The sequence below is a fragment of the Gambusia affinis genome, linkage group LG18, assembly GCF_019740435.1.
Source record: "Gambusia affinis linkage group LG18, SWU_Gaff_1.0, whole genome shotgun sequence".
Classification (NCBI taxonomy): domain Eukaryota; kingdom Metazoa; phylum Chordata; class Actinopteri; order Cyprinodontiformes; family Poeciliidae; genus Gambusia; species Gambusia affinis.
This window is the reverse complement of record NC_057885.1, coordinates 14802730-14823917: the sequence shown is the minus strand read 5'-3', so window position 1 is coordinate 14823917 and position 21188 is coordinate 14802730. Positions and strand designations below refer to the sequence as shown.

Sequence of the window (21188 nt, the reverse complement as noted above, 5' to 3'; positions counted from 1 at the left end):
TGGCTTGGAGCTGACCCAACAATGTTCAGGCCAGCAGCAGCGTTAATAATTGCCTCTGACCAAATTGCTCTTTGAATCTATGTTGCATGTGGTTTGTTCACTGACATCTTCTCTCCTCATGCAGACAGACGGCTGTGCATTGTGACCTCATGTTATCCAAAGACTACGTTGAAAAACACGAAGATGTTTTACTTTTACAGAAATAAAATAATGACGATGAATAACTAACGCACTGGACGAGTCAGGCAGATTTCATGGGCCTATAAGCCTCCACGTGAGTCACTTGTAATGCTTCTGCTTACTGAAACATTTCCATCTCTCATTATGCTATTTTGTAATCTGTTTTATACTTTGGCATTGCTGCATCAGGTTGAGCCTCCAAAAAGCTCTATGGGCATGTGACCGACATGATAAACGAACCTAGGCTTCTCACAGAAGAACAGTCTAAACAACCCTTTTACCATCTGTGTGACCTCTCTTATTTATGAGGTTTCCTCCAGTTGTCTGACACAAGGTCAGGTTATAATAATGGCCCCACAATCTCCAACCCTGAAGCAAAACCTTGTTTTTGCTCATAACAGAGGACGTGCTCTCCTCTGTCAAAGGGATTCAACTGAGGTAGTTTGAGCTTCTGGTTTGGATACCTATAGTATCCCTTTGAAGGTTTGTGTGGCCTGTCCTCTTGGTAGGAGACCCTGAAGAAGATCCCTATCCTTTAGATCGTATTGGATTCCCAAAGAATGAGCTGGAGAGTGTCTCTTGCCAAAGGGACCTCTCTGTTTCCATGAATATGTAACATATAGTTTATATGCTGAGGGAAAGTAGACGGGTTGATGTATATTAATTTCTTTGAGAATTATTATGACCTACTGAGTGAATTCATGGTTGTTTGCAGTCATTTTAAAGTTCTGTTAATCCAGTTTTAAAGTCTTGCACCGGTTCTTTTATCATTTTTTAAAATGGAATTTGTGTCAAACAAATAAATTTAAAGTTATTCTCGAGGAACACTTGGTTATTACCAGATTACTAATCGTTGTGGCATACAGCGCTACGTATAATGACTCTTCAGGAATGTCACTACAGTCCATATATAGATTGCATATTAATGCGCTGCAGTTATTATCTCCTTATTTTCATTGGACTGGAGGAAGAAACTCAAGAGGAATCTGGATCTTGGCGAGCAGAGCTACATTGCATAGATTCCACTACATCCCACTTCAGAAAACAGCTGGGTGATAGATGTGCGGCTTCAAGCCTCTGTAGACTGCTTTCTCTGTTGCTGTACAGATTGTGGTGGAAGACACTTCATAGCAGCACTTGATGTGCATTATTTTTATTTTCATGTTTATGTATAGTATTTACTAACTCAACTGACATTGCTAAGCTTAAAGCAGACAGACAACTACTTTTGATATATATAGAAGCTACTTCATTGGTTCCTTGAGTCTCTGTCTCGGCTTGACGAATGTTAAGGAAAGTGTCTGCTATTATTTCAAAGGGATTCTTTTTAAAGCAACAGCAAAGACATAAGTCATTAGAAAGGAATGCTATTTCCTTGAGACAGGTTTTAAAAAAGATGTTTGGTTCTCTGAGCGATCTGATTTACTGCCTTGCAAACTAAAGTATACTAATGCAACTGCCTAGAGAAATTTGGAAGGTGACTGGTAAATTACTGTTTAAATGATTATTACTTTGTAGAAGTCGGGTCTGGCCAAGACATAAGGAAGTCAATCAAAAAAGACTCCCTCATCAGTGTCTGTTTAGCCCTGCGGTCATATCTGTTGGTTGTCAACAAGTGCAAATGTATTGATTTTATTACTTTCACACCGTTTGACCAGTTGGTATGTATAAGTCTTTAAAAACGTCAAAAACAGTTCAGATTTTGGTCCAAAAATACAGGTTCACACAAGTCTGATGGAAATGTTTTCCTTCAACTCCCTAGAGCTTTAGCAAATTAAATTCCTTGTAGACACTTTCTCACCACCTATACACTAAAAACAACAAACTTAACTTATAAGTTGTTCAAGGAGAGTTGTTAAAAAAACACTGCTTAATTAAGTTGTTCACGTGCAGATTTGACTTCAAAATGTTGATATGAGGAAATCCTTTATGGAGATATCCACGCATTCCAACTTTGTAATTGTACTTGTGACAGTTTATCTGTTTCAGACATCCTTTGAGACGGCGTTAAATATTTTCAGTATGTGTTTATTTTTAAACTCAAATACCAAAAAGCATTGTTGTTGTTGTGTTGCATGTCTTCAGACAGATACAAGCATCAGACCAAGTTATGTCAGGCAGCTACCAGTGCAGATAACAGTCCAGAAATATTATCTCTGACATCTTTTCAATGCAGACGACAACAGGGTGTGTCTGTTCCTGCTTTGACTGTTTGATTACAGGACACCGGCTGCCTCACATGCAAAAGGTGTCTGAGTTTTATGAATGTCAAAGTGAATTTTATTGCTTTTTGGAACTAGAGACGATCCAATTAGTATAGCTCCGATAAGAAACTACATAGGCCATGCTAACTCTAGCAACATTAGCCACTGATGTTAGCAAGTCTCTGTGTTTTTACACTGTCACAGTCACCACTTTTTTTCCTACCATATACCAAAAATTCTGCCAAATTATCTTTAAAAGCGGTAAAGGCTTATTCAACACTTGATTTATTGTTAACAGTCCAACTAGCAACAAGAAGCCCATTGATTGTTAATTTGTCGACTGTCAAGACAACGGGTCACCTCAAGAAGTACTTACTTCAACATAAGAGTCTGACATAGATAGCACATAGTGTAAAGTTCAAAGCACCCACTTTCATATTTGAGACTCTTAATATCAGCTTAAGTTTACAGCAAAAGGCTGAAGTTACAACTGGATAGTACTTTGCAAGACAGATTTAGGTGAGAGATATCATAGAGATATCCAGCCCCCTCAGTAAGGTCTGGGCTTCTCTCAAGGTCTCTCCCTGTTGGGAGAGCCACCAATGGCAGAAGTCTGGAAGGACTCCTAATCAGAACCCAAAATCATCTCGGCTGAAATGCATTAGAGCAAGGGCCCCAAACTCCAGTCCTCGAGGGCTGCAGTCCTGCAACTTTTAGATGTGCCTCTGCTGCACCACACCTGAATAGAATAATTAGGTCATTAGCAAGGCTCCGGAGAACTGATCTACACAAGGAGGAGGTAATGAAGCCATTTCATTCCATCATTTTGTACCTGTGGCACATCTAAAAACTGCAGGACAGCGGCCCTCAAGGACTGGAGTTTGAGACCCCTGCATTAGAGCCTTGACTCTGACACTTATCCTGTAGGTTTCAGGCTTTAAACAGCTCAAACTGATGTGTCTTTTATTGTTGTAAAGGTTATATTTTCAAAACTCATATATTTACGACGTTAACCCCAGATGGAGATACCAGGAGGGCCAACTAAGCCAGATTTCAGCCAACTCCTTTCAATGTGAAGCATCAGTGGCTCTATTCCGAGCACCGCCTTAAACTTCCATCCTGTCACTGATGGAGGGAGTATCCATCATTATGAAGGAACCTAATTTCAGAAAGTTGTATCTGACAATTTGCCTGTTTTTCTTGTGAATCAGTGAGTCTCAAGCTAATAAGCTCAAGCGCTTATTTGACTTTTAATTCATGCTGATTTATTTTATTATCCTGTAGATGACATCTGTAGTTTTTCATTCTGTTTTTTTTTTTATGAAAAAAACAGAATGAATGGTTTTATGGTTTCTTTGTGGCTGTTTTTTATACTACTCTTAAATTGCACTGAACCCCAGGACACGTTCTGGATTCTCTGGTTTCCTTGATGAAAGCCAGCTGAAGTGGATACTGTGTGGAATCTGTCCAAAGTGTCCCCCATCCGTCCCCTGGTGACAGTCCCCTCGTGATCCTGTAGAGGAAAAAGCAGAAATGGAAAATGAGTAAATAAAAGGGAAGGAGCACGGACCTGCCAAAGTCTTGGCGACACCGAAAGAAGTCAAACATGCTGAACTATCCACCATCTGTGATCTATAGTTGGGGGAAAAACAGTAGCAGCAAAACCAGACATGAAGGCCAGGGATACATTTGTCTGGTCAGCAACATTTAAACATGTTTTAGAGCACAGCTGAGACCACGGCTCGGCGTCCTGGTTTAGAGCCCAATGGAAGTCCCTTCTGCCTCCTCTCTCATGGGCCGTTCTCGTAAATCATACAAGAGAGTAACTCAAAGTGTATTTCTACAGAAGTGTAGAGCTGCCACCTAGGTAAAAAAAAAAAAAAAGATCTATTTTATTTTATATATCTTGTCTGTACAATATACTGTTATACGTTTTACATAAGAACAGTATATTAAATTATTACAGCATCCCTATTTACCTTGTTAAAACAAAAAAACTTCACATTGCTATAATATCAATACCGTCATGCAGCAACATGATGATATGTTGTACAAATATGAATATTAAATTGTTCAAACAATAAGCTTTCATGACACAACACAGCAGCTTTTACTGTTAGAACATAATTTCATCTAACATAAAGGAGTCAGTGACTCGGCAGATAAGCAGTTCTACATTTCATGATTAGATTGAGCCATGGAGATATTTTACAGTATTGTGATAATCATGTGTCCACTGAAAAGAAACTCAAAACACGTGGTGCTGTAGGACAAATGAGTCTGATCCTACTGAGGTGAAACAGGATTTCTCATTGGTTAACTTGAGGGGCACCGGAAGAAACACCTGAACTGCAGTCAGGTTGGTTATGTTGTCACGCAGCAAGATTTACAGAAATATCTGGACCCACACAGGATTCAGCAAAGACAAAACTGACCAAAATTTACCAAAGATAAATGTGATTCTTACGACAAACACAAGTCTTTTGAATACGCATAGATGTGGCTGTCATGATGTGTGGTGGTGAAATTGACCCTCGTATGAAGAGTAAATCATGATTTTAGTGGAGAAATACACTCAATAATCCAGGCAGCATGGGTGAGCAATGGAAAAACTTCTCACACTGGCAGCAACTGAACAGGATAACACAACTAACGACAGACTAGACGGAGACCCGACAAGGAAACAAGAGACAGGTGGATTTAAATCCACGGAGGGTAATCAGGGAACACGAGTCACAGCTGGGAGCAATCAAGGGTAGACAGGACAACATGGAGACTCAACAGAACACAGAAACCTATAAATGAACACACAGAAAAACTTCAAATCCTCACAGTGGCGACTGATTGTGTTTCTAAAACATGTAGTCAGAATGTCTTCACATCATTTGAACGATGAACGATCAATGCAATATAATTACATCTTAAGAATGCAAAAGAGTTTTGTGTTCTAATGTCACATTTCAGTATGTTGTAATCACATGACTTTGCCTTGCACAAAGGTGAAAAGTGTTTTAGTGAACACTAAAGTTTTCACTTTATGACATAATATAGCTCTGTTTCCCTTTTACCTGGGTTGCAGCTCTCCACTTCTACACCAGTTCCACCTTCAGTAGAGTTAAGCTTTTTGGGGTTTTTTTCCCCCCAACAGTTCAGAGCAGCCTAATACAATGAATCTCTTCATCAAAATACAGTTCAGTATTTAGATTCTGTTTTGTAGTGGAGCTACAAACATACAACCTGTCTTTGCTCACTTAGTATATCCTCCATGTTGCTCCATGTTAGGCGTAATTAAAAACCTAACATTAAAAACAGCTTCATAACAGTGAGCCTTCTTTACCATGGGATTCAGATGCTTTAGGATCATTTTTCTTTTCCTTCATTTAAGCAATGAGCTACGTGCTAACTCCATAAAGAATAAGATTTTATCACTTTATCAAGCCTTTGTTAAAGCATATCATTGAAGTCAGATAACAGGTATGTGAAGCAACTAATGACCCAGGGACATATAAGGTCAAAGCCCACAGAAACCTGTCATTGAACATGAAAGTTTTAAGATGGGCTCTACTGGTTTAAGGGTTTTAAAACGACTGTAGGTCAGTTGTCTCAAAGACTGGATAAATGCCAGGATTGTAACTCGGGGTCAGTAACAGCAGCTTTAAAAGTGTCACAGTCAGGATGATATAAGGAGACCAGCATAACTCAAACTTTCAACGAGCGAGTCAAAGCCTGAACATGTCCCACTTTGGAAAAGGCAATCGACAGTCTGTCATTTCAGGAAATATTTGCTTCAGTCTGATGGGGATGTGAGTGGGGGGTTGCGCTTGCTGATAAAAGACTGAGTATGACTTCACTAGCAAAAAGGATCTAATGCGTGACTGGTACTTTCATCATTGATCTTTTTTTTTCGATTACGTCCTAAAAATCAGTAGATGTTCTATATTTTTTAAAGCAACAGAGCAGGGGGAGAGAGTCATCAGTCAATAGCATGACCTACTTATAGATATGGAACAAATATATTTGTGCAGCAACGCACCGGCCTCTTATTGGAGCTGAACAGCTTCAGCTCTACTGGAAAAGCTTTCCAAAAGATTAGGAGTGTGTTTAAAGGATTTTTTAAAAAAACAATTCCTTCATTTGTTCAGTCAGACACTGATGTTGGATGAGAAGGAATGACTCACAGTCATAATGGCATAGAATATAAACTGCTGTAATTTCCTTGGGTTGAGGTCCGGACTTTGTGTGGTGAAGATGTTCTTAATCAAACTTGCTTACTCCTGTCTTCACTTCCCAAAACTCACAAGCTTGAGAGCATAAAAATGTTGTAAATATCTTGCTTCACACGGTAATCTCCTTTGCACCACACTTTGACACAATATAGTCGGGCAAATGCCATTGTCCAAGCAACTCACATGATTGTCACTCCATAAAGCATGTCTTTCTTTCTAGAGCGCAGTTGTTCACTTCTTTTTAGTGAGTTGCCCATGGAAACCCATTGCATGAAACACTATACATGGCCTCGAGATAATATGAAGTTTCAATTGACTTTGTGAGAAATATTTGATCTCTGCGACTGTAAACCTCATCGGATTTCCATGTCTAACATTTCATGGCTGAAGTCAGGCATAGATTTGCTTTGTGCAGCGGCATGGAGTCGTGCTGGAACACAATGGAGTTCTTCCCAAACTGTTCTCAAAAGTTTCTGACGGTTGATTTGACCGAAATTCAATTATTTGAATGAGTGAATACGTGTGCGCATGCAGATACTTCATCTTGTCATATTTATTTTTTCTTTTCTGTTCACGTCTAACATCCTTGTATTGCCATCAAAAAGTCAAACAAGAGCCCTTCTCAGACAAATACAGCCACCCATGGCTCTGCAAACAGTTCAGAGTGGCTGTGTCACACACCATTGTTTCACTCGCAGCTCATAAAGCAATGATTACACAGCCAGCCTTATCAGGTCTTTGTTGCAATGATGTAATTTGGAACTGTAACTCCAATGCAAACACATCAAGCGAGACACAGTAGGTGTGTTTGAGACAAGCAGCAGTGGAGTAGCTGATCAGACAGAAGCTGCAGCTCATTGTTGATATAGAAGAACCATTAAACTCTGTTGTCTGTTATCACAGTCTGAGCTGAGAGCACAGTTTGTCCTGCTGACATGTAAGAAGTGCCTGCCGGTGAGAGAGGTGGAGAGGGGGAATCGACAGCAAACATTAAATGCCAGTGTTTGGTGTTCCCTTGTTGAACATGTACTCTGTTGTCTGTTTAAACACTGACAGCCACAGACAAGGTCCAGAGGTAATACGAACCCCCAGATGATGTAATTTGGTTTTAACTCTTTAGGTTCAACTCAACAGAAGAGGAATGTGAGACTTTGTGCTTAGCCGTATAGCTAACCGAGCAAAGAGGAAAACCTCACTGTAAATCATGATAACAGCATGCTTCCTTGCTCGCAAAGTATGACTTTGGCATAATTCTGGCTCGTCTGGAGGAAGTAAATATATGTGTTTGTTTGTATCTTCACAGCTTACCCAGAAATATAATTGTGGCCATATGAATAAAAATAGAGTAGTTAGATGTTTTTCTTTTCTTTTTTTGTTTGTCTTGAGAGCAATATGCCTAAGTGGCATAATTTGGAACTAGAAACCTACAGTTTTACTCAGTTTAAATGACAGAACTTGCTCGGCCGCATCAGGTAATATTTGACCAAATTGGCAGTTGTTGTTAATCATTACATTAATAAAGTTTCATCGTGCCCTTCAATTGCAAGCCTCAAAGAACGCGATGAGCCGCTTCTTTGCATTCCCGTCTGTACTTGTCGCATAATTACACATCCGTCCCAGATATTAATTAAAGTAAATGTCCTCTGAATCTGTCATATTTGTGTCAGATGGATAGTGACAGCCTCCACTCTGGCATGCCTACAGTTACGCCTTTGTTTTGTTTTTTTGTTTTTTTTGCGAGAGGAAGGACTGTTAAAGAGTAGCTAATGTGCGATGACTCAGACAATGCGTGTGTGTTCCCGTGATGAGCTAATCTTTTTGACAGCTACGCCGAGAGGCTGCAGAGTCACCTTGCAGGCGGGTCAAACGATTGCCCCAGAGATCGCTCTGTCTAGTGGCTGCGCTCTTTGAAGCTGCTGAAGGGAAAGCCTTGTCTCCCCGTGAAGCGGCGTGTCCATCGAGAAGATATTTAACACCACAGACCGCAGTGGAAATTTAATTATGCGTGGTAGCTTGCGTATGTGAGGGCAGGCTGCGGAAGAGAATCCACCACGAGAGACTAAAAGAAACTGAGATGTGCCCTGTAAAAAAAAAAAAAAAGTGATACTTTTTCAAGGCTTTCCACATTTCTGTCACAGTACAACCACAAACTTCACTGTATGTTACTAGGATTTTATGTGACAGGCCAAGACAAAGTAATGCATAATTGCAAGATGGAAGGAAAATGATGGTTTCTTAGTATTTGTTTTTCCTCACCAAATAAAATCAGAAAGGTGTGGGATGCATTTGGGGCAGTTGCATCTCTTTAGATTGTGTCTACCTGCTTTGGTAGACATATTTGCCTGTACTTCTTTGCAAAACAGCTAAAGCTCAGGCAGACTGGTTGGTAACTAGCTGCTTTTTAAGATTTTCAGTTACATCTAAGGCTGGACTTTAACTAGGAAGTTCTCATCTCGACTCTTTTGCAGTCACCAACAGTTTTTTTTTTTTTTTTTTTTTTTTACGGTAGCTCGTTCCATCTTTTCAGATATTCTCTGACCAGCTTTTCTTTCTCTGCTAAAATATATGCATGTATATATATATATATATATATATATATATATATATATATATATATATATATATATATATATATATATGTATGTATATATATATATATATATATATATATATATATATATATATATATATATATATATATATATATATATATATATATACACATACATATATACTACAGAACATCAGCCAACAAGACATGCCATGGCAACATTTATTTACCAATGGTGAGTGGAATTAGCCCTCATCCCTGCATCATCAGTAACGCTACATGCACTGACACAGTGGCTCTTCGTGGTTAAGAGATCGATTTTCTAAAATCAGCTGTTTTGTGGCCAAATCCTCAAGTCAATGCAGAAATGACGAATTCATCATGTCAAAAATATCCAGTTTTCAAGCCCTATCAAGCTCACCCGCAGCCTGTCACATTTAAAGCCAACTGCTCTTCTTTGTCTGTATTTGCTCGAAGTTCAGCCAACCCTTAATTTCTGTTGATCAAGCATGATATTATCTCTTCAGACTGTTTGTTGGCTAATCATGGTATGATTCTGAGGTATGAAGGCACTCGTTTGATCAACCTTGGGATACACAGTGGCGTCATGACAGCTTTGCTTTATTGTGCAACAGAAAATGAAATGTTTTTTTTTTTTCAAAGTAGGATTCTTTGTAGTAATCAACAGTAAGATATTACAACAGATCATTCTATGTGATATTTTATGTTTTATTTTTTACGTATTTCTGGTGTTGCTGTGCGAAGAAAACACAGCATATCGTCACCTTTCTAAAAATAATGGCCAACAGTCATTTTTTGCTCAGTCTTTTTTTTTTTTTTTTGCCTATATTATCTTTGGGCAAAAAATAACTTGGGCTGTTATTTTAGGAAGGTGATGTTACTTTGGGTTTAACAAATCTCAATCAGTTAAAGTTAATTAATTCACTAAAAAAATAATCATGAAATAAATTTGGTTTCTCAATATTCACAATTCACATACTGAACTGTGATAAAATTGCATAATTTCATTAGTTAAATTTTAAGTTTTTTCTATATTTTTCAGATTTATCCTGAGTAGTTTTAGTTTAATCATTCTGGCTTAGAGAGTTTGATGACTAAAGTGTTGCTAAGTTGAATCGTGTAGTTAGTAAACTTGCATTTTTGAGAGAAGTTGACCGTATTTTGCCAAACACATGTGTAGTATCTTGCTGTTCAGATAGTGCCAGTACTGGGCTTGTGCCTTCATCTATTACATTTTTAAAACCTAATTCTTATCATCCAGGTAATTTTAAACAATAACTGGGATTGCATTATTTTTGCTGTTTTCTTGATAAACAGGTGGTGCCCTGATTTGGTACTTTTCATCTAACTTACTAGTTTTATTAATGACTGCGTTATCAATAACTAAAACTACACTTCTGTTGCTGCACAACACCACAGACTTTGTGTAGCCGGTGCTTTCCAGGATCTCCTACTGCTACAAGTCTAGCTGTGCAACCTCTGAACCCTCGGAGACTTTTAAAACAACAACAGGTGCTTGAATGAAACTCCAGCTGTTAGCTGCAGACAGGAAGCTTGCTATAGTTCTTTGGCTAGCAACAGCTGCAGGTGAGAATACTGAGTTTCAGTCTGGGGGGGAGGAGGAAAGAGCTGAACAAGCGCACTTTTACAACAAAAGTCTGTCTACTACAACCCACAGACTCCGAACAAGCCCCAGAGCTCATTAAAGGGAGGTCTTTTCTGTGCAGGAGCCGTGCTACAGAAGTACAGAAGAGGGTAGAGGAGTGTCAAGTTTTAACGGAAAGCTCTACACCGAGTCAACAACAGGCTCAGCTCAAGTAAAACCATACGAGATGTTTCCTGTATAAATCGTTGTTCATATACATTTCATCCAACTGTACCAGCTGACTTGGATCTATTTGGCTTCAATATGAACTGGACCTGGGTCAGCAGTGAAATGCTTTTATCATCTAGGTAGGAAATTGATCTGGGTGATGTTTATAGGAAACGGTTGTGGCGTTTCCTATAACAGCTGCAGCTTTAGGAAGGTTAGTCTGAATTTCAAATTCCTCTAGTATGGTTTTTCATTCACTAATATAGCTTTATATTACTGAATCTCTTCCATTAAGTAACTGCAGCTAGTCAGTTAATTAATAGTTTATAATTTCTTTCTATTAAAATTTACCAGAAATGCTTGGTAATTACTTTTGCACTGGGTACAACATCTATTGATTCAGTCTGATGTAATCTGCAAAAATAAGAAACTGGAAGAAAGGAAGGAAAGGTCAGGGATCACAAAGGATGGAAGACAGGAAACAAGGTGGGAAGGGAGGAAGGACACAAGAGTAGAATGCCACAAAAAAAGGAGACCAGGAAAAAAAGGACAGGTGAAAGAAATAAAAAAACCAAGCAAGAAAGGACACAATGCTGAAAAGTATGAAGGGGAAGAAAGGAAATGCACAAGGGAAAAACATAAGAAGGGAGAGGGAAGGAAAGAAGGAAAAAGCTGAAGACCAATTAAAGCCGAAGGTCACTTTTATTGTTTAATTTCAGTGTTCAAATAAGCAGTACTAAAAATACATTTAAAGTGATAAAACAGACATGTTATCTTTCCACCTAGACTCCAAAACGCACACCAATGACCTCCAGAACTACACACCGGATCACTTTATTTTGGGCAACCAAGAACCTTACAATCACAAGTTCAGACGACCCACTTTTTCCAGAAGTGACTCTAAAAATAGTTCATGTATGTTTCTGTACATTTAATGACGCAAAGTACAAAAACAAATACAGAGTCATAAGACCTTACATAGCTAGCAGCACTATACTTCAACAAATAAATCCGAAACACACTTAAACCAGACTTTAGGAATTTTCTTCAGAGCAGCATTTACATACTTTGATCCAGTGTCAGGGAATGCTTCACATAATTAAAAAATACTCAATTGTGATCTCTTCTCAGTCTGCCAGTAGGCTTCAATGAACCACAGTGTTCAGACCTACAGTAAACAAAAAGCTTCTTCATGATTATCTAAACTCTTCTAGGCGCACACGGTCACCTTAGCAACAAGGTCACTGTGGATTCAGCCTCGGTCTCTGCAGGATAGCAAAACGTCGATTGTGGTTTGTCGTCTATGAAAGCACAGTGAGGGTTACGGTTCCTTTGGTCCTCTTCAGGATGCCGACGGCTTCTTCATGCGTGACTCCTTCCAGGCTCTGCCCGTTCACAGCGATGATCTGGTCTCCCCGCTTCAGACGGCCGTCCTCCGCTGCCGCTCCCTGAATCCAAAGACAGACAGAAACACAGTTCCTCTCAAAAGTATTCAGACCTTTTGAACTTTTCTTTTTTTTTTACACTGTATCACATTAAAGCCACCAACCTTAGAACATTTTATGTGATGTACCAACACACGTTAGTGCATAACTATAAAAAGAAAATAGATTTTTTTTTTCCATTACAATCTGAAAAGTCGGGAGGACATTTGTATGCACTTCCCTTTACTCTAATACCACTAAATAAAATATATTGCAACCAACTGTGTTGATTCTTGATCATTTCCCTCTAGTTTGATTACATCTGTTTAGATCTTGCAATACTAATTTCATTCTTGTGTTTATTATTGCTTTAAAGGTGTTGCTGTATTTAATTAATGCCCTTTTCTCTATTTTCTCAGTTTACTCTTGTGTTTTTCTCCGTCTTGCTTTTGTAAATTTTTTTCTCGTAAAACTGTTGTCATTCTTGATAAATAGTTTCTGTAATTGCTGGTTCGGCTGCTTTTGTGTAACACAAGCGGTTCTGTAATTGCGTTCTGTCTCAGCTGTTCCTCATTTCCTCTCATTAGTCCCATCGCTTTCTTTGTCATTTCCACTCCCGCGTCAGTATTTCAATTCCACCTTAAAACTACTTTGTAGTGCTCCATCTCGTCAAATCCCAATAAAGCAAATGGAATACGTTTTCAAAGTCTTCTATTTAGGCCTTTGAGAAAAGACGGGAAAAACAAGTTGATTCGGAGAAGGAGAAAGGTTGCAGCTGGGCTCCAACTACCTTTCCAAACACTGTTTTGACGTAAATAGGTAAATCTCCGTGGGGGCTGCCGTGCCCTCCGACTATACTGAAACCAAGTCCATCAGGTCCCCTTTCGAGAGTGATCGTCTTATACTGAGGTGGGCTGGAAAGAAAAACAAAACAGACATAAAAAGTATTTAGGGAAACTTTTCTCCTTCATTCTCATAATGTTCTCTTTTTTTTGTTGTTGTTCTGTTGGGAGGAAACAAATACCCAATATCATCCTGGAAGATGCAGCTGGGCGTCAGAGGACCCCCATCCTGCTTCTGAGTGGGCCCCGTCACGGTGGTGTCGCCACCTGCTACCACCTACAGGTGCGATAACAGGTACGCACAAACAAAGTGACATTGTTATGTTCCAGTCTTGATTTACTGTAGAGATAAAAACTGATAGCGTGCTGTTATTGTCCTCTGATGGATTATGGTTTTATGGCGCTTCTGCTGGCGCTACTACTGCTCGTCTCAAAGGCACCGTTGAGGATGCGGTAGAATATAAGGAGGAGTGAACGAGTGTGCGTTCGGGGAGACCTGCAGCTGTATTGTTCCCGTGGCGTTCTTGAGCAGAGCGACAGCCTGCGAGTGGCTCATGCCTTCAGCCGATGTGCCGCATATGCTGACGATTCGGTCTCCCATCTGGGGAGAAACAAACAAGCAAAAAAAAAAAAAAAAAAGGATCAAATTAAAGTTTTCATCCATGTTGACAAACAGGTTACAGTCATCTGTGGTCTTTACCTTCATACTGGTCAAGTTCAGCACTGATCCCGAACATCAAATTTTTTGGACCAAATAGATAATTTCTGTCTTTTCTGCACTGAGCTGCGGTAAATTCTGACTCATCCATTTATGTCAAGAAATAAAAGTGACCTGAGATAGGAGCTCTGATGAACTCTATGTGTTGTTTTTGTTTGATCGGTTTTATTTTTCTTCAACAATATAAAGTAGTCACTGAATGCTAAATATGATCTGAACAAATTTAGCACAGATTGGTAAGCCACACATTTTTCCAATCTAGGCTTTTATAAGCATTGTAAGAGTTGAAGAGATTGCGGTTTCTTTCTCGCTATCAAAAGTTAGTTTGCTTATTGGTTATTGGGAGAAATAGGTGAAGGCACCATACAGTATTATCCAGAATGTTCGGATAAATCTAGAAACTTAAGAGACTGAAAACACTTACAATTTCTCAAAGAGAAGATCATTTTGAGATTTGAAATTCTTGAATTTTGATATACCACAGAAAAATCTCACAAAAAGATCTAGCACCACTAAAGCTTGTGCAAAAACAACAATTCGGTCACACTATAGTGACTTTGTGTGAACCTATTATTACATGACGTGCAAATTTCTCTTCTCAAGGCCACACAAAAACAAATTAAAATTTAATGTTGGCTAAATAATTTCATTGTTTCGTCTTCTCATTTTTCACTTGTGCTGAAATGTTTCTCTCTCTTCCCTTCAATGAATCTTTGTGTTCTAAATGAAAGAGTGGGAGATTTATCATCTACGTTAGCTACAGCTATTGTCCTCCCCCGGTCTCTGTCGAACACAGAAACAATTGTCAGTGTTTCTCAGAGAGCGACTGCTGAAACGCTGACCTTTGAAAGTTTTAGGAATCGCAAACAAAGAGGCGAGGAGTAAAACTGTGGCACATAGCTGAGATTGTTCGTATTGAAACAAAACCCGTAATTTGAAGTCTGCACATTTCTTATTTTGCTGGAGGTCAAAAGCAATCGGGAAAATTCTGGCAAATCTTCTACCTTGAGCTGTGTCTGAGCAGCCAGGCCGTCGGGATTCATCATGGCGATAAAGATGGGTATGTCGCCCAGAGGGCTGCCCACTCCGCCGGCGATGCTGATTCCCAGAGAGTCACCAGGGCCTTTCGTGAACTCAACCGTTCTGACGTCTTGGTGCTCTGCGACTGGAAGGTTGGTCACAATACACAACTTTATAACAGACCTCAATGCATTTTGGGGTTTTGGAACACTACTTTACAAAAGTATTCGTAACTGTACACTGACAAACTTCCTTCCCCGTTTTTTATTAGGGATGGATGTGAAAGACCAACACAAATTAGAGTATAAACACTTGAAGGATCTTCCTTACAAAGAAAGATAAAACAACAACAAAAAGTGTACCAAGCATTTGCACTCCTTTGACTGTCACTTCCCTCTGTTCTTCTCTGCTAAATAGTTGAAACTCAAGATTGGATGGAGAATGTCTGAACATCAATTTTCATGTCTTGCCATAAATGTGACATGATTTATCAACTGGATTTAAATTTGGACTTTTATTCTTCTAACTAAACCATTGCATTGGGACTATAGCTGTATGTTTAAGCTCATGGTCCTCAGGCCGTAGTCTTATTGTATTGCATTGCATACAACAATGATTGCATGTTGCTAACGTGCATACATTGTATATCTTGCATTTAGACCAACCAGTTTAATTCTGGTTTCAAGTGACCAACATTTGTGTTCAAATACTTTGGAACACATCCACATATTGGATGTGTTCCTGGTGTGAGGCAATCTAACGTTCCTTCAACGGTTTTCTTCTTTTCAACTTTTCCATGAATAACTAATTATAAAATTTCAAAGACACCAGACTGTAATTAGTACAATCTTATTAAAGGGGGAAAAAACATACAATATGTGGTTTTAAAAAACATGCATCATTTTCCTTTCACTTAACAATTACGCCCAAATTTGTGTTGTTCTTTCAGAAAAAAATAAAAATAAAAAAATCCCAAAAACTTCAATGAAGTTGGAGCTTTTTCAAAGGCTTAAGGGTTACGAATACTTATGAGTACTTTTCTGACCAAAATAACTGACTATTCTGATAAGACTCTTATTTCAGTAGCTGAAGTCTTACAGTTTACTTACACTCTTGATTTTTGCTTGGTATGTCAGAATCACTTGGAGGGTTTCCTGATTCAGAGCCAGACTGATTGGCCACCTTGGAGCTGCCTGTTTCACTCATCTAACAAGAGAAGGTGTTCAGAGTTCAGATTTGAGGAAAAACTACATAAAAATACGAGTTAGGTCGGAGTTGAACCACCTGACTACTTTGGGAAAGCCGTCTCTCGGAGTGAAATGGACCGGCCTTAAACCTCCCAACTTCCATCTTTATTGACCCAACGCAGCACTGGAACACAGTACACCTGGTTATTTTTTAATGCAAATTAAAAAATAACCAGGTGCTCAGGTAGATGAGCAGCGTGAGTTCAATCACCTTGAGCAGCGCAGCCACGGCCTCCTGAGTGGCTGACCGGACGTCCTCGCCGTTAACCGACAGAATCTGGTCGCCCTGCATCAGTTGGCCGTCCACGTCCACCAGACCTCCTTTAACAACGTCGGACACAAACACTCCCGTGTCATTCCTGTTGGGAAACAGGGGGGCGGGGGGGGAAAGAAACGGGAATATATTTGTCAGTGAATGAAATAGTACCCTGTATCCTTTAACCGTCATTTGTTCTCTCAGGCTACTGTGTGTTTTAGTACAAGGACAGGAAAAAGAGCACTGGTGGAGGAGAAGAAAGATGACACTGCTACAGCAGACCACATTTCGTAGGTGCCAATCTCCACGTGGATAAAGACAAACAGAAACGGAAGACATGAAGCAAAGCAGCTCAATTCAACTCAATATCCAGGGCCAGAGACACTTGGCTGTCGCTGTTCCTACACCACTAACTGCTAGCTTGCACTTTCCCTTTTGGCCCACAGGGTTTCAGGTTATCTGAACAATTTTCATTCTTTTCAGCATTTCTGCTTTTATGCACATGTGCTGCAGAACCACTGGGAAAGAGACACCAATGTACAGGTATATCAAAATATCAAAAGCATAAAACTGCTGGGTGGCTCTTTCATCTCTGTAGTCTTGCTTGACAAAACGCAGCACACAGCAGGAAGGAACGAAGAACGCTTAATAATAAACATTATCTTTCTGTATGACATGACACACTAAGGACCATTAACTCTTCAAAATGGGAAAGACAAGGTTAAGATGTTGTTGAATCTTCATAATATGTGCAATAAGAGAAATAAAGTCTAAAACAATTAAAACTGTTAGAAACAAAGCTAGACAATACCGTACATAAATCTATAATAACAGTAATAATCACATTATTGTTATTTCACTCGAGTGTTTCCATTTGCAGTCCTGAAGCAAACTCAATATGTTGTCATGTAGAGCTTTTTGGCTCAGATACAGGGTTCAGAAACCAGCAGGCATTGACATTTTAGGGCTTTTATCTGACAATCTAGAGAGACGACACATAATTGCTGATTTCCTCATTCGCTGAGGTCAGAACTGTTGTTCACATTAATGCCGTAAACAGAAATCCTGTCTGGTGCTGAGGGTTTATTCTACTGTCCACTTAAACCCCCAAAAAATCTCACTGTAAAATGACTTAAAAGGAGGCAACTATTACAATTTCATGGCTCTGATGGCAGCTGAAGCCCGAAGATAACAGAAAACTGTTACTCTAAAACCTTATTTTGATGCTCTTTTTGCATAACTGCTTCTGATAAATGAGTTACCTGTGATCCCGCGATCTGCATTGGGAAAAAAAAGAATGAAACAATGACCATTACTAATCATTTTTATATTTTCAGATAAATTCCATTGTTCTACTCAATATTAGTATACATCTGTATCAACATATCACCAAACAAGCTAGTTTGCTGGGCTGCCTTTGTGATGATTTAACACCACAATGCTGATGAAGTGGAAATCCTGATTTTGTTAATCTTACTGAATATGACGATCAACATTACAGAAATGAACACTTAAAATATATTACTGTGCGTAATGAATCTGAATAAAATACATGTTGTTAAATCGCATGACTTCAATAAATGCATCTTCCTCGCTTTTCGTAGGACATTTTGCAGAAATACTGACACTATCAAACCTCTCCCACCTCCTCCCTACGATGCTCAGACCCAGACCCTGGCCCGGCTTCTTGTGCAGCTCCACAGTGAAGGAGTCCCACAGCTCTTCCTCCTTGTACTGGGCTTCATCCCTGTAGACCGTCAGCTGAACCCTCTGGGGCGTCTGCCGCAGCACGTTGATGGCTTCATCATGGCTGGCTGCTCGCAGGTCAATGCTGTTCACCTGAGAAGTGTGTGGGGGAAAACAGAAAAAAAAAAAAAAAAAAACTTTTATCAATTCAAAACCCTGTCTGTTAGTTTCCTCTCTATAGCTAAACGGCAAGAACAACACAACCTCATTCTCCTCATTATAGATAAAATGTAATTGCAGCGAGGGAGTATGAAAAGCACTAATAGCCTAATTTAATGCTGAAACATTTTTTTTTTTTAAGTGCTTCAAAAATGCTGAGATGTTTGGAAACTGGATGACTGAAATAACAGGCTGGGCTGCTATTTGTCAGAGGGATAGAAAGTAGCCGCAGGGAGGCCTTCCCACAGGCCAGCGGTCACTTTAACGAGCGATGTCCAGGACTTGAGTTTATCACCACATTAAAGGGGGAAATACCACATTAGCTCTCCCCGTGGACATGCAAGAAATTTTCCCAGAGCAGCTAACTGGGAAACTTTTTTTTCTTTTCTTACTTTTGACCTTATTTTCTAAACACAGCAGCTTGGCTCACAGGCAGAAGAGAATAGCAGGGGGTAATTAAGTCATAATGATGTGTGTGTGGGGGTGATTGCTTGTGTGTGTGTGTGTGTGTCTTTCAGTTTAGGTCTACTGACTGCGCTACAATAACTGCAATCATGAGCTCCGCCCCTCTGTGACAAAGCAGGAGGTCAGAGGCAGGGCACGTCCACATCGAGTCTTATACTTAACTTGACATAAAACACTCCTACTCCTTCTATTACGTTTTACTTGGGTTTTGAATCTCGCCAACAGCTACAGGCATTTTGGATCAAGCCCTAAGAAGCTACTTCTATTTCTCAGATGTGCCATATGAAACAAGTTGATCCACAAATTAAGAAAGCCAAAGTCTTGGCTACGTCTCCTTAAAATCTGTTTGGTCTTTTTATTATCTGGGTCAGAAAAGCTTATTATTTTTACAAAGAACCTCTAGGATTTGATCTCCGGCCCAAAGTCTGCCATCTTTGGAGGCTGCTCCTTCTTCATACACTTCGTGGATGATGATGGCTCCCTGAGAAGAGAAAGAGAGAAGGGAAAAAAGGAAAATAACCAAAGGACAGGAGAAAAGAGGAACATTTAAGAGTTTACTTGTAACTATGCCTCACAAAATAATTCAAATTCTGTCATGTTATAACCACAAATGTCAACGCAATTTATTAAGTTATAGAGCAGCACAAAATGGAAGCAAGGTCAGAGTGTCAAGCCTTACACGACTCATTACTTTCCTGTCAACAGATTCCCTGGATTTTCTTTAGGTGTATTAAAGTAAAGGAGGCTAAATGTATGCAGGCAACAATTCTTGTATTACCTACAAACAAAAAAACTCTGTCTGTTCCATATTCACATTTGCTCTATGTATATTCATCCAGAATGGGTGAGCTGGTGTGTCCTCCATCTGAGCTAATGGTGTCCTGACAATTGTCCAAACGGATTAGTAACCATAAGTTTGCACTACTTTATCATATTCAAACAGTCATAGAAAATTCAAATAAAATGCACCAAAGTTTGTGGCAAAATTTGAAAAAATAAATTTTAACCATCAATATTTGTGCAAAGCCCTAAATAACAATACATTAAAATAAAAAGCAGATTTTTTTGGGAACAACTTGTCAGAGTTTTGGTGTTTTAGCGCACTTGTTCCTGTGGGGTCCAGAGGGGTTGTTACGTCCCTGGGTTGAACACTGTCTGCTGCGGCCGAAGCCCAACAAAGAGCAAGCGGCTCCCCAAGCCTGACTGAGCAGACAGAATGGACGGACGGAGAGCACGACGGCAGGAGGAGGAGGAATGCCTGCGACAACATCATTTTCTACATTCCTCAGCCGCCACGGCCATTTCAGACCTGAGATATACGGCTGGCGCCATGGGTGGGAGCTGACCAAGTACATTTACAGTTTATTTTTCTTACAAGCTAGTGAAGCCTCGACTCCCCTTGTTGGTTTGGACGTGAAGCGTGACGGTAAGAGTCGTGTTAAGAGTAAAGGGCAAGCCTCATTTCACACTGTTTCCTACCAGCAGGGTGTCGCAGCCCCCCACGATGCTCAGCCCCAGTCCAGTGCAGCCTTTGGAGATTTCAATGGTGGTCTCGCAGCCGGGGATGATGGGGCAGGTCGCCGGGTCGCAGGCCAGCGTGGAAGGGGTGGAAGAGCGACTCAGACCTGAAACGGAGCAAGCAAAGGCAGTGAGAAGCAGTTAAATATGGGATGTAAATTGGAGGTGTGGATATGTTAACTCACCAGTGTTTATTTCTGCTTCTGGCTGACTTAAAGTACTCAGTGTGGTGCTAGGCATGCTGGGTGAGCTGGTGTGTCCTCCATCTGAGCTAATGGCATCCTGACAAGCCGACTGGGGAGTTGGGTAGGATGACACCGTCTCTTTTGTTACAAATGTGAGCTTCACCGGACCTTTGGCCTTTCTCAATAAAGAATTCACCTTGAGAGCCATTTAAAAAATTAGACTGCTTCTGTTACAGAGACACAGATTCGACTTTGTTTGCAACAACAGAGCAAACCTTTTCAACTGTGTATCCAAGAACTGATTCCCCGTTCACAGCCAACAGTTTGTCCCCTGGTTTCATGCAGCCGTCCTTGTAATAAAGTAGAAAATATGATTCGCAAAACCTTCACACAGTGGATTTTTTTTTTTAGTTTATGTTGAAAGCTTTTAATACATTTCCTGTGTGTTCGGTTGCTTCAGATATGCTCTGAATCTCAACGCCAGACTCTGTGTTCCCTTCTACAAACGCAATGCCGTCCTCCTGTCGGAGAACCAAAACGCACAATTAGTTCAGAGTTTAGAGAGATCCTCCTGTAAATAGACAATCTCTGAAGGTAAGAGTTGGAAAGACAG

At 39.9% G+C, this 21188-nt stretch overlaps 1 protein-coding gene across 9 annotated transcripts in view; it reads right to left on the bottom strand.

Moving 5' to 3' along the window:
- Positions 1 to 11678: 11678 nt before the first annotated feature.
- The window catches only part of LOC122820303 (multiple PDZ domain protein), a 51691-nt gene continuing 42181 nt past the window's right edge, over positions 11679 to 21188 (bottom strand). For all 9 annotated transcript variants that reach the window (XM_044097622.1, XM_044097619.1, XM_044097623.1 and 6 more), the window contains 14 exons: positions 21010 to 21096; positions 20851 to 20925; positions 20576 to 20771; positions 20352 to 20497; positions 19270 to 19353; positions 18148 to 18341; positions 16458 to 16605; positions 16284 to 16370; positions 16109 to 16205; positions 14984 to 15144; positions 13758 to 13862; positions 13444 to 13538; positions 13210 to 13333; positions 11679 to 12443 (listed from right to left, as the gene is read on the bottom strand). In XM_044097622.1, coding sequence (XP_043953557.1) covers positions 12297 to 12443; positions 13210 to 13333; positions 13444 to 13538; positions 13758 to 13862; positions 14984 to 15144; positions 16109 to 16205; positions 16284 to 16370; positions 16458 to 16605; positions 18148 to 18341; positions 19270 to 19353; positions 20352 to 20497; positions 20576 to 20771; positions 20851 to 20925; positions 21010 to 21096 — 1746 coding nt within the window. In that variant the 3' untranslated portion in view covers positions 11679 to 12296. The remainder of the gene's footprint in view (positions 12444 to 13209; positions 13334 to 13443; positions 13539 to 13757; positions 13863 to 14983; positions 15145 to 16108; positions 16206 to 16283; positions 16371 to 16457; positions 16606 to 18147; positions 18342 to 19269; positions 19354 to 20351; positions 20498 to 20575; positions 20772 to 20850; positions 20926 to 21009; positions 21097 to 21188) is intronic.